The sequence below is a fragment of the Coturnix japonica genome, chromosome 5 (assembly GCF_001577835.2).
Source record: "Coturnix japonica isolate 7356 chromosome 5, Coturnix japonica 2.1, whole genome shotgun sequence".
NCBI classification, from domain to species: Eukaryota; Metazoa; Chordata; class Aves; order Galliformes; family Phasianidae; genus Coturnix; species Coturnix japonica.
The window spans coordinates 16,069,136-16,082,247 of NC_029520.1; the positions used below are offsets into that span (position 1 = coordinate 16,069,136).

Consider the following 13,112-nt stretch of genomic DNA (forward strand, 5'->3'; position numbering starts at 1 on the left):
TTACATTAGTATATTTAGAAGTGCATGTTTTTTTTCTCTGCAGAGTACTTCTTCAGCAAGTTTCTCAGTAGTTATACAGAATATTAACTGCTTTAATACTGGAATCATTTGCAGAAAAGACATTTTCATTACCGTTGGAAAATCTTCTCTAATATTTGATGATGAAACTGGGAATCCTGTATGTGTCAGTCTTGAACATGCCAAAAAAGTAGCAAGTATACATCTCTGAATATTTTTTTTCTGTCTTGTTGGCTAGAAAATGATTGTACCACTTAATTAGCCTAGATGTAAATATCTTTTCATTGAATGTTGATTGCATCAGTATTGTTGAATGGAAACCATAAGCAAAATCTTGGCTACAAACTTTATTGCTGTAAATATTTACTATTTATAGTAATTTTAGTATAAGTAGTACTATTCATAATTTTGTGAGGATGTTAGATTTTTAAGCAGCGTTTTCTTAATTTTGAACAGAGCACATCTAGTTACATGGACAAACTACAGAAAATACAGTTATGGAAAGCTGGATTTTTCACTGTTGTTCATTTTCCTGATGAACACATCACTATTCTTTGGGATCAGAGAACAACAGTTCACATACAGATGGGTCATCAGTGGCAGGTAAGGGAAAGTCACTGCTCTTAATGCCATTTCTTTGTGGTATTTGTGTTAGTCTTAAGTGTATGCTATAATTGTTTGTGGAACAGACAACATGTCATGAATCCTATAGGAACTCAGTAGCAGAATAAAGGAGAAAAATATTCAACTGCCTTGTCAATCAAATTAATCATTCCCAATTTCAATCTTTATTCACTTGTTACTGAAGTTAGACAGTAAAAACAGAAACAACTATCTTAAGGGCAACATTCTTCTTAAGTACTCATTTCCAATGTGACTGGAGCAGATGTTATTTTGCTGCAAGTTGCTACCAAACAGGTCACTTCTCTGAACAAAAGATCAGTTCCATTCTCAGAGGCTCAGTGACACTTAGTCTAAAAGAAATAATACTGATGTTACTGACAAAAAATATTTCCCACAGTTTTATTATAGTTCAACTTCTTAGGCTTGGAAAGTGGTGAAAACATGTTGAGTCCTGACAAATGTTGATGGAGCAACTGAAGACAAAAACATAAAGTATGTTTTGAAAACAGTTCTGACCGAAAGCATTATATATTGTGTAGGAAAATTATTGCTTTTGTTTTTGTTTTCCAGGGTGAATTAACTGGGTTGTGTGGAAATTTTGATTTGAAAACAGTAAATGAAATGAGGACTCCAGATAATTTTGAATTGACAAACTCACAAGAATTTGGAAACAGCTGGACAGCTGTAGAGGTACATAGTAAAACAAATGTATTTGCTTACAGATTTTGGACATTTGAATCATACAGTTTATCTAGAACGAAATCAGAAGTTGCTGGAAATCTCTGTCAAGCAGCAGTGCAAAATTCACAGGCTGTTGTTCTTAAAGATATCATAATCCATTAAGCAGGATAAAGTAATCACTTTTTTTTTTTTAAATAATACCAAAGTGTAGAGCAGAATGTGGTGTAGTATTCTTCATCTACAGCTGTTTTCTCAAGAGGTTTTTAGAACAGCAATATAAACAGTTCCACAGTCATTCTATGTATATCTGTTATTTAACTTACAGTTCCTATGTTGTTAACATACAGTCCTATGTTGTAAAGTTAAATACTGAACTTCTTTCTTATGTCCAGTGGTATTCAGAGATTTTCCTTCCTGGTAGTTAGGGTAAAAAGACCAGATTTCTAACCTTTCTCATGAAAGTTATCCACGTGATCTTTGTCACCTATGTGAATGGGATAGTTCAACTGAGTACAGACAACAGATTAGGACTTCCTGTAAGCTCTGTTTAGAACTGTGTGTGTGAATGTATCAGATACATGAAACATTTCTTCAGAATGTGTATTTTTCATTTTATGTGTTTTTCATTTTCATTAGCATATTAGCCTCTTTTAATTCTTTTTCTTGATCTCTTCATTTTCCCTAATGAATGTGGATTTTTTGTTTTACATCTTCTCAAACAAACACCCACAAAACAAACCCGTTTTTTCAGCTCAAACACGAAGTACTAATAAAACAAGTTTCTTCCCTTGATTTTACTTTCTTGTTAAGTGTGCTGACAGATCTGACATTCAGAATCCATGCAGTTTGAATCCACTGAGAGAGCCATTTGCAAAGAAGGAGTGTGGAATACTGTTTAGTGAAGCATTTGAAGCTTGCCATCCAGTGGTGAGTTGTAGTCACGTGTAGAAAGATGTGAAAGTCATTGTCTTAGAAACTGCTTTTCAGCTCCAAGCGCTTTACATTTTCTCCTTACTTCCCATGCCAGAATGTTTTTATATAACTACATCAATAAAGAACACAAAGGAAGTCTGAACCATCCCTATTTCACCCTAAAATGGTAATGTTTAATAACATACTGTCAAAGAACTGCCTACAGTTAGCTGACTTAGACAGAAATCTGCTTGTTAGTGCCACAGAGTACCACTTTGGCATCACCTAGCATTCAACTTTGTGGCTAATCCCCTTTAAAGTTAATGGAAAAAAATTACATGCAATTTTTTACTTATTTTTAATCCAGAGCATAATTTGAATAATTGTAATTATTTGCTTTATATTACTCAAATGTGTTACATTGCACACGTGTCTTACAGGCACGTTTAAATAAATTCACAGCTTCTTCTAGGCAGTATGTGTGGAGAAACTAACTCCCAGAAATTACATGCATCTCCTCACTTAAGCAACTAGGTAATGAAAATAAATAAGCCATGCAACTTGTTCTGATAGTCAGCAAGTTTGGGTTTAGTTCAAGAATAAAGAGAACTGATTTTACAAATCTAGGTGTTATGTGAAAAATAACATATTCCAAGATATTCAGAGGTCAAGATTTAAGTGCATGCCCTAAAAATTTAGAGTGATTTCTAAGGAGGAGGGAAATTCTGTATGAAAGGCAATCAGGAAATGCAGAGTTTTCCTGCATATTATTTTGGAGGAAAAATGGAAGCTGATGTTTAAGTTGTGCTGATGTAACACTGGATTAGTCAGCTGTGTAAGATACCAATTGGATTCCTCGTAAGTGTATAAATATTATGGTGTAAACCTGTGTAGAATGTATTGCAATTCAATCAGCAAATTAACATTGACAGTCTTCTTTGAAATTTAGTCCCTTAAGACAATATGCCAAAGTAATCTGAGGAGGAAAGCAGTGACTAATTGTCCCATGAAGTTTTCTAATTATATTAAGAGAATGAACCACTCATGAAGAGTTTTCTACCTACTGTATTATTTCTTATGTTTTATGCATATCTAACTTTGTTAATGCTTCTGAAACATATTTTCTTGTGGTCAGCTGAGTCTTATTTAATATGATTCAGTGTAGCTTATTATGGCTTAAGTAGTACAAAACCATGCAAAAGCATCTCATGTAAGCATCTGAGTATCATTTTTGTGTTCTAATAATCTCTCTTGTATTTAATGCAAACATTTCAAGTAAAGCCTTTGATGCTTATAAGTCTGATGTTAAAATCTTGAAGGAATCACAGCTTTGTGTTGAGATGATTGTTGCCTGTGTCTACATGAAATATTTTCTTATGTATTTCTAGATTGATGTCACTTGGTTTTACTCAAACTGCTTGGCAGATACATGTGGTTGTAACCAAGGAGGGGACTGTGAATGTTTCTGTACAAGTGTATCAGCTTATGCCCATCAGTGCTGCCAGCATGGGGTTTCTGTAGATTGGAGGACTCCTAGAGTGTGTCGTAAGTTAACTGGTTCAGCCACTGCTTGCTATTGTATTTATGAGGTCTAGACCTGAGAAATCAAAAATACTGAGTTGCCTGGGGATGTGAATTGCTAAGCCACACTATCAGAACTCATGTGAGAATGAGCTGCTTTTGGGGCATAAGAAAACAAGTGAGTGCCTCTTACTGATCTCCATGTTCATTTTTTGTCTAGTTAGGAATATGAAAAAAGCTTGCAGTCCTACTTAGCTTTTCTTCTTCAACAATGCTGAGAGGTAAAACACATCTGAGACCTATTTTCTAAGGCTTCTGAGTCACATGCTTGGCAGAAAAGAGTCACTACCTGGAAGTTGTAATGGAAGAGGGCAAGAAAGTTAAAAAATGAAGGAAAAAACAATCATTTTTCTAATTTCACAGCATCTCAAAGAGAGCATGCAGTTTGATAGAAGTTAGACAAGAAATGTGCAGTAGAGCAAGAGGTATACTCAATTTTTTAAATAGAAATCATGAATTTTTATAGAAATGAGAATGGGAAGACAGCAAAGCTTAGTCTTAAACACTAGAGGTCGCAAAAAGACAACTATAGGAATGTGAGCTTACTATTTTTTGCTAGTAAATAATATTTAGATCAGTATAATTTAAACAAGAGCTTTATTAAGGTAGTCAAATAAAAATCTGGCAATAAATGTTAGAATAAATTGTTATGCATGATCTGACTTGACCAAGCAGTTGGCTTTGATCTTAACCAGTAAAAGATAGTGGAAAAGATATTAATATGCAGAATACCCACAACTTTTTTCCTTTCTTTCTATTTTTCAGCTTATGATTGTGAATATTTCAACAAAGGTAAGTCCTAAAGGACCTGATAAAATGTCAGTATAATCTTTGGCTTCTTTATTCCAAAGATACCTTAATATTACTCATCATGTTTTATATAAAAATGATGTGTTGATGAAAACAGTTACAAATGATAAATTATTTAAATAACCACAATTCTACTTTAAGGTTCACTTTATTTCTAATAGCTTGTAATTTCATGATCGTGTTAATGTTGGGAATCGTGTGTCTTTCCCAAAAGTTTAATTAAATTGCTTTGCATTTATGATATGGTAAAGATTAAATAATGAAATCATTAAGTTATTTACATAATATTCCATTCAACAGTACTGGTGGCAGTATGATTAAGGCTTACTGCAGTCCAGAATTGATAACCATTGGTTCTATCAAACCAATCAACCCCTGTGCAGCCTCCAGAGGGAGTTAGTTACATAGGTAATTCAACTTCCCGTGGCATGGGATAACTATCGATTAGGGGTGACTGACCTAGCTTTGTATTTTTGAGTGACAAGTTCTGTTGCTTATTAGAACTCATCTCAGAGAGAGGTGCAAATCTGGTATTAAGTGCTTGAGTAAAAAGCATCAGTTGCTAATTTGTGCTGAGTGTGCTGTACTACTGTGTAAGTGCTGGGATCTCTATCCAGACTGTTTCAAAGTTATATAGTGAATGTCTACATTGTTAGACGTGGCAAAGATCTAAGCACTGAAAGCCAACCTGATGTGAAGAGTAAACGGGATTCTTGCTTTTTATTCTATAATTTCTTCTGTCAAGCTTCAAATACACAGGGAAAAGCTGTGCATTTAGATGGCCTGTGATGTTTTGGTCTTCTGTTAGACTTCATATTGTAACAACTTGCCCTGAGAAAGATCTTGGGGAGGAACTGAGACTTTAGATTAACTTTTCTGGTGCACAGACAGCTGAAAAGTTTTTGAACTGATGAAAAAAAAATTTTATATATATATAGTTTAGTGGGATTTAAGCTAAATCATTATTTAAGCCCTATAAAGTGCAGTTCAATGAGATGATTGCAGTTTGAAGTTTTTGTACTGCTTTGTCTCATAAATGCAATCTGAGACTAAGTGATCTTGCAGTTATAACAGACTAGAAGAGCAGTGCCCCTAATGTCTGGGGCTGTAGTGTGTGCTAGTAGCAAAAAGAAGTTGGGTGGTAACAGATACAAAGTGTGATATTAGTTTTCTTACTGAGTTTTTATTGACAGCAATTTATTTGCATACTGGAGAGCTGTACATCTGACAAGCTTGTAATAAACATGGTTATCATATACTTTTTCCTGGTGTTTGCTTATTCAGCTCATCAGTTCTCACCATAGGATTTTCCAGAGTGACCAATGAGGAGGAAAAGCTATATCTGTGCTAAATATTTTCTACCTGAAATGCATTTGCACTGCCAAAAATTGCTTATTTTTTGGGAACAGAAAGGTTAAGAAGTGGTCTTAGAGCAGAAAGAGATTTTGTCTATATAACTTTGTCATTAATTCAGAGTGAAGTAATTCATTCTCTTTCACTTTGGTAAGGGGACATTCTGATTGCAGTTGTTTCTCAAGTTTTGAATGGGAGAGGGACCTAAAATTTATATGTATGATAATATTTCCAGAATAATAAAGCTTTAAGTCATTTAAAAAAGGCTTCTCAGCTCCTTGTAAGGTAGGTAAATCTTGTGTCCTAATGGGCCATGTAGGATTTCTGAAGTCTTAGTAACTTTTACTACCAGGGAGTGCCAGAATGCAAGAGGAAGCTTCAGGCTGCTCTTCCTATTTCTAACCTGTTTGAACTAATTTTGAGGTTCAGTGGTCTTAGCAGTAGTTATCAGCTGAGAAGTTCTGGGAGAGTTCTAGCTTAGATGGGTGCTTGCCATGTGCTGGTTTGTGGTTAAAACAGCAGTGAGGTAAAATGCTCAGGCATGGTTTTTAACAGAGGAGTTTATAAAAACCATCTTAAAATACCATGAATTTCTAACTAACTGATACAGTGCAGCTTTTTGAGGTTTGTGAAATTATTTCACAGTTTTTGCTTTTTTACTTATGGGTAAAATTTGTCCTTTCCTTTTCTAGTGATGCTGATTTCTTCTTGTCATGCTTCCCAGTACTATGTTTGTATCTATACTATTCACAGAGTCATTTGATACTTGATTGCAGCAAGCTGTTTCTAGAAGAATGCCTCACGGTATAGACACCAATGCAAGTGGTTTTAAACAGCAATAAGAAGTGGTTGAAACGTACAAAAAAACAATTTGTGTCCCAGGATAATCTGTAAAAACACTCCTTATTTCTGAAGTGAATAACTAAGCTCTCAGCTAACTTAGAAACTGAAGGGGGTAGAAACTAGGGAAAGGAGAGGCTGATGACTATTCTCTAGAATTGAAGATAAGTAGTTTTGAGAGCAAATATTTTCTAAAAGAATGTGATTTTGTTTGTCATTAACAAATGGCACCTGGAGTCAGCTGTAGTTTCTCTATCATAATATTTAGGGCTCAAACATGAAAGGTAATTCTGACTTCTTTTTCTCAACAGCTCTGGGAAAGGGCCCATACAAACTTCTCAGCTACATCAATGGAGACTTTGTAATGGCAGCAGAACCTGTGAATGGCTTTGTTTTCCCAGTGAGAGAAGACGATATTATTCCTGGACATGTAGTGAGCTTTATGCTTACTTCAGGACTTTATAAACCCAAAGCACATGGTAAAGTGATTGTAATGTATGTGGAGGCTTAAGCCAAAGCATATTCTATCCTTTAATACTTGCGTTACATCTAAGTATAGACCTGGGTTAAAAAAAAAAATAAATATTTTCTCTTTATCTAACTCTGCACCTAAATGTCTGCTAAAATTTCCATTTGACTAATTCTAATTGCATGATTTTAGTTTTATGAACAGATAATTTTATTTGATAAACAACAATCCCTCCCTAACTACAACTTCCAGAAGTGTCACAATCAGTATTGTAGCCAGTGCCTCAGATACATGTTGCTCCCTCCAGTTTTCCTCTGGCAGAACTGGGAGTGGTGATATAAGAAAAGTACTCCCTAATTCACTTAATTAGTCACCATCATGTACTTTCTACTGTCGTGTACAGAGATGGCCACATAACCTGAGCTAAGGGTATGTGCTATGAATTTGTCTACTTTATGTCCTGAATTGGGTTTTGCAGTGAATGAATCTTGTTTGTTCAGCAGACAAAATAAATCTTGCACACCTTCAGTCAGGTATAAAAGGCTTACAAGAATACATTCAGCACTTTGTGACAATGATTAAATGCTATAGTAGTCTGCATACCCAGTTTTACTGCCCCCTGAGTGCTCAAGCCTCAATAAAATTTTACTACAGATCAGGAATTTGGACAGTCTAGTGTGTCTGTCTTTTGTGTAATCAGAAAAAATGAATGTAGGTCAGTTGAAAAAGCAAGCATTTGATTAACTGTTGTCTGTAGAAGTGACGCGGGAGCTCATGTAATAGAGTATCCAGGACCAGACTGCTTTTATTAGTTATAGATTTGAGACACTTCTACTCTGTATTTGTTGTAGGTTTGGAAAGTGAAGGTCACTCCCAGCGTTCTACTCATATAAAATCTCTATCTCAAAATAGAACTTAACAAGTGGATTTTGTGCCTTATAGTCCAAATTAGGAGAATGGAATTTCATTTTTGGGGCATGTAGGACTTTGTAAAATCAGTGCAGTAGTTTTCATATTTTACATATTCAGTTGTATTAACTGTGTTCTTGGTTGTTTGTTCACCTCCCACAAAATAAATGGATTTCATCTGTTCAAGAGAAATCACATTGGAAAGTTTGGGGCCTATAAATCATGGTGACTGTCTCATTACTTTCCAATCACTTACAGATATTTATTTAAAAAAGATACTCTTGTTTTTCAAATAAGTTGTAGATTTTATGCTCAGAAAACAATCAACTCTTCCAGAATTGTTATACAATTCCCCCCTCCCCCCAGAAATGCTATCTGGGCCTGGCAGTTCAGTTGATTTTACAGTAGTTTAATGGCTGCTTTCAGCACAAGAGCAGAATTAACAGCAAAGCAGAATGAAGTAATTCTGTGTGTAGCAGATGCCTGTAACAAGCTCAAAATCCGCCACTCTGCACTTGATCGTACAGGGGCTTGTTTGAGATCTACAGTGCTGTTTTAAGGGTAAGGTATCGTGTGTGGGTATGTTTGTCAGAAGACAGACTTCTCTGTTAACGTTGTTGGGAGGAAGGCTGGAGAGCTGTCTGCTTAGAGATGCAGACACAAAGCTGCAAACTGAATGCAAATTGCCATTTTTGAATTTATTTTTAATGCAAGGCTGAGTTCTTGAGCTATACGCTTCTGATTGCAAATATTACAAAGAGATTATTTTGTAATTTGTAGTGAATTTAGAAAAATAAACATTCATCAATCTAGGATTCTGTAATATGCGTATAGAATATTTCCTTACAAGATTCTGACTATTTTTATTGATAAGGCCAATGCTGTTTACATTGCTTATGCTACTGATAGCAGTAATGTTACATTTGAATGAGTTCAGTTTATTAAAGCATGTAAATGAGTCCTCTGTGTTTTTCAGATTCCAACTTGGTTTCATTTGAAGCAGCCGAGAGACCTAATTATTTTCTCCAGTTGTCCTCCAGTAACACCCTCATTCTTTCTAAATGGGAAAAAAGTGAAGAGTTTCACAACAAATCAACATTTGTTATCCACAAGAATACATGGCTTTCAGGATATAGTTCCTTTGAGTCATTTGCAAAACCAGGATACTTCATCCACATTTCAATGTCTTCAGTTGAGCTTTTGAAGTACCATCATTCAGAGGAGTTTAGACTGTCAGTACTTCTGAAACTTGTAGGTAGGTGATTAAATTTATATTTTATTAAGAGCAGTTTGCTTCCTATGGAAATACAGGCCAAATGCTGTTGGTCTTTTAAGAGGTGATGAAATTACTTACTTTTCCCAAATATCACTGAAAGCTGTTCTTAATCTATTTGTGAAACTCTTCCTCAGATTCTCCTTTGAGCTTTGTAGTAAGGATATCATTGTTTTCTTCTCCCAAGCCATTAAATACTCTCATGACTTCACTGTATTTGCCAATGGTTGTGGATATTAATAGACAAGTACAAAGTTTCTGGGCCATATCTACTTTGTGGTTTGTTAAGACGTTCTTAAGGAACAGAAAATTCACTCAGATTAATGATTTCATAAAGAGAATGGAGAAAAAAAAATGAATACTTGTCTAAAAGGCAAAGTCTATGCATAATGTTTTCTCCTTTTTTTTCCCCTCTGATTGTCACTGAAAGAGTTTTCAGTGCAGTGAGTTTTCATTGTGGACTTTGTGGCCACCTTATTAGAGGTCATGCCATCTGGTACAAAAGATATTGCCTGAAGATTGCCTTCCTCAAAATCTTGGTTTTTCCCCTGAAAAGCTGCTTTAGCTTTATCAACGTTCCCACTCTTGAAAGCTGCCTTTTCAGATATTAACTGCTAGCATTTCAAGTGCACTGGAAATAGAGGCCTCATCTTCGGGATCTAGTTGTCTGTTTCCCTTGAGTTTATTGGACTGCTACAGCTCCTGAATATGCAGTGGAGATTGCTGTGAGACTGTTTGGTTTCTGCCTTCTGGAGAGATTCCCATTCCTATAACAGTAGTCAGGTTCCACTGAAGTGTTAAAATCAGAAATATAGGCAACATTCTTAGGAATCCTTGTAGGAGTCGGATGCAGAAATTGCTCCAATAAATTTAAACCATAAATTTAGGAGTCCATAATTGGTCAAACTCTGCCATTTTTAAATTAGTAAGGAAAACCACAAAAAACTCTAGAGAATTGTGTCCTGAAGTGAAGATGGTGTTAAAAATGAGACATAAGAAGTTATATTGTCCTGTAAAGCAAAAACAAGGCAACTTACTCATGAAACAATCATTAGCTTTATTGTCAGTTTGCGTTGATGCATCAGATATTTCTAATTTATATATATGTCTTTATTTATGAACCTCGGTATCAACTACTAATTGCTGGATCCACTGGTCTTTATGTGGTATGTAAATTTCTCAAATCATCACAACTATTATTTTCATGTTCTAATGGCTTTTGTTGTTGTTGTTGCCACTTCAAATGTAATGGCAGTTAATTTGTTGGGACAGCAGAAGTATTTTAAAGGTGTTCTTGGTAATATGATTTTCTTAAATCAGTTCTTCGTTCTCTAAAAACAAAGAACAAAAGTGAAATATTTTAACAAATGAACCATTGCCTGGCTGGGTTTTATAGTGATCCGTTTGAATCTCTTGGCACAGGCAAGTCTGAAGCAAGCACTGACTTCTGTGACAGAAGAGGCCAACTGTATGCTTTGTGGAGCTTCTTGTTATCAAAACATTAAATTAAAGTCTTAATGGTAGCATTGTGAATCTGCCGCTGTTTTGTGGTGCATTATGATGACAGCCTAATGCAGCTGTTGAATGGCACACTCCAACTTCTGAAAAAATGACAGATTTTGTCATTGCCAAATGCCTGTCGTCTCTTGACAAATGCTTGTAATTGCAGAGCTGTTGTGGTTTTTGAACAGTTACAGAGCTGAGCCTGTTACCAGGACATTCATACAGTATTTAAAGCAAATAACTTTTTTTGGATGTAACAAAAATATCTCCTTTAAGTCTTTTATCTTTGAGACAGGAATGAAGAAGGTTAAAACATGTTCCAATTCTCAGTGGTCATCCATTAACACAGAGTGGTATATCTTTTCAAGTGTGCAGAGTGGTATATCTTTTCAAGTGTGAAGTCTTTACCATTCAGTCATTATAGCAAAAAAATCCTATCTATGCTAGTGGAAAACTAAAACAATTCACCTCAGCAAGTGGGATCAGATCAAATGATCAAGAGGCATTTCATTAATCACCACATCCGAGGGCTTGGGTTTCAGAATTTTATAAGCAGAGAAACACAGGGCTTGAGTCTTTCTCCAGTGTATGTTCACAAGGCTCAGCCTGCTGATGTAGGGTAATTACATGGTCTAAAAATACAGCAGCATTTGTTTTAGTTAATGGAAAAGTTACACCAGCTCCAGGGTGCACAGGCAAAAGCATATTGGGTTTCCTGCTGACTGTTGTAAATGCTTTGCATATTAGATCAGAAACTCTTGAACCGGGAACAGCTATTCCTCTGGAATCAGAGGATAAATATCGGGAGCAGAATAATAGGCCCAGTAAATCCCCTTGGCCAGAAAGTTCCTTGTGAGGCTTCTTCATGCTCTATGACGCACATTCAAAAGGAAGAATTTTAAATGACCTGATCATCACAGCAATAGATACGTGGTCACTGAAAGTCAGCTGATGCGTCAATTTTTTCAGTTTCATAGCAATAAATATTGTTGCATTCAGATGCCTTGACTATAAATGGTGTGGATAGGATGAGCTAAAACTGGAAAGTGTTTTCTAGGTATAGTCACTTCAGTTTTTAAACTGTTTTCATTATAATCAGATTTTTTTGCAGTCTTCTTTCCACGAACATTGGAGAGCTTGAGTTAACTGAATTTGACTATTTAGAGTATGTGTATCACAAGAAAATATTTATTTTCACAAGAAAACACATTTTCATTCTGTGTGGGGTTTTGTTTTGTTTTTTATCACCAATGGATTATTACACATTCAGCTGAAAGAATACACTTAGCCTTACCAGAAGAACAGAGACAAAAATGTCATGTAATAGCTGTGAATTCACATTTGAAATCATTACTTAGAGGAAGACAGGAGGAAGTAGAAAACTGATGATTTTTTTAATGCATATACCTATAGTTTCCTTACCTTTTTTAATCATATGTGCAAGCTAGTTGACTTTTACCATTCATAGTGCGATAATAACATTCTTTACATTTTAATATCGCTGTGGGTTAATATTAGAAAAATGTGACTTGTTTTACAAAAATTCAGTGGCAAAGTTCCTAGTTTCTAAAGCATGTAGTTAACATTACTAAGTTTCTAAAGCATGTAGTTAACATTACTAAGTTGGTGCATATGAAGGCCTGTCTCTGAGAATTTTCAACAAGAATTAAAATCTCAAGATGTAAGTGTGTATATGCACACTTCACACAGGTATCTATTAGTGTTTGTGCTTGACACAGGATAGTTTGGTTCTTTTTAGTATTTGTTAACTGAAATATTCAGACATTGTGCAAAACTGGAAATGAAAATATATACTTTTAACAAGAGCCTCTTCCATCTTAAGTCAGGATTTATATAAAACATAGTTGACTGGCTTAACTTCAACATAGTTTTACCCATTTCCATCAATAGAATTAGTTTTTAACCCATTGTATTTTAATTACAATGCATTGCTTTTAAGTTCAGTTTGAGCTCAAATGTTTTTCCTGTCCCAAAAATCATGACCTGGACTCGGTACTGGATAATGCTGAGCAACTCTTGTTGTACCTACATATTCCAGCTATGTCCATTAACATACCTTCTATGTAGCTCTTGGAATTGAACCGAGGTTCCCTGGAATTATAACATTTTTCCTTCTTA

General features: G+C 35.2%; 1 protein-coding gene across 2 annotated transcripts in view; it reads left to right on the forward strand.

Annotated features, from left to right (window-relative positions):
- Window positions 1–13,112, forward strand: part of OTOG (otogelin) — an 84,564-nt gene that overhangs the window by 36,155 nt on the left and 35,297 nt on the right. For both annotated transcript variants that reach the window (XM_015864149.2, XM_032445043.1), the window contains exons 26-33: window positions 44–178; window positions 475–621; window positions 1,213–1,332; window positions 2,134–2,250; window positions 3,624–3,780; window positions 4,582–4,608; window positions 7,131–7,298; window positions 9,174–9,452. In XM_015864149.2, coding sequence (XP_015719635.1) covers window positions 44–178; window positions 475–621; window positions 1,213–1,332; window positions 2,134–2,250; window positions 3,624–3,780; window positions 4,582–4,608; window positions 7,131–7,298; window positions 9,174–9,452 — 1,150 coding nt within the window. The remainder of the gene's footprint in view (window positions 1–43; window positions 179–474; window positions 622–1,212; window positions 1,333–2,133; window positions 2,251–3,623; window positions 3,781–4,581; window positions 4,609–7,130; window positions 7,299–9,173; window positions 9,453–13,112) is intronic.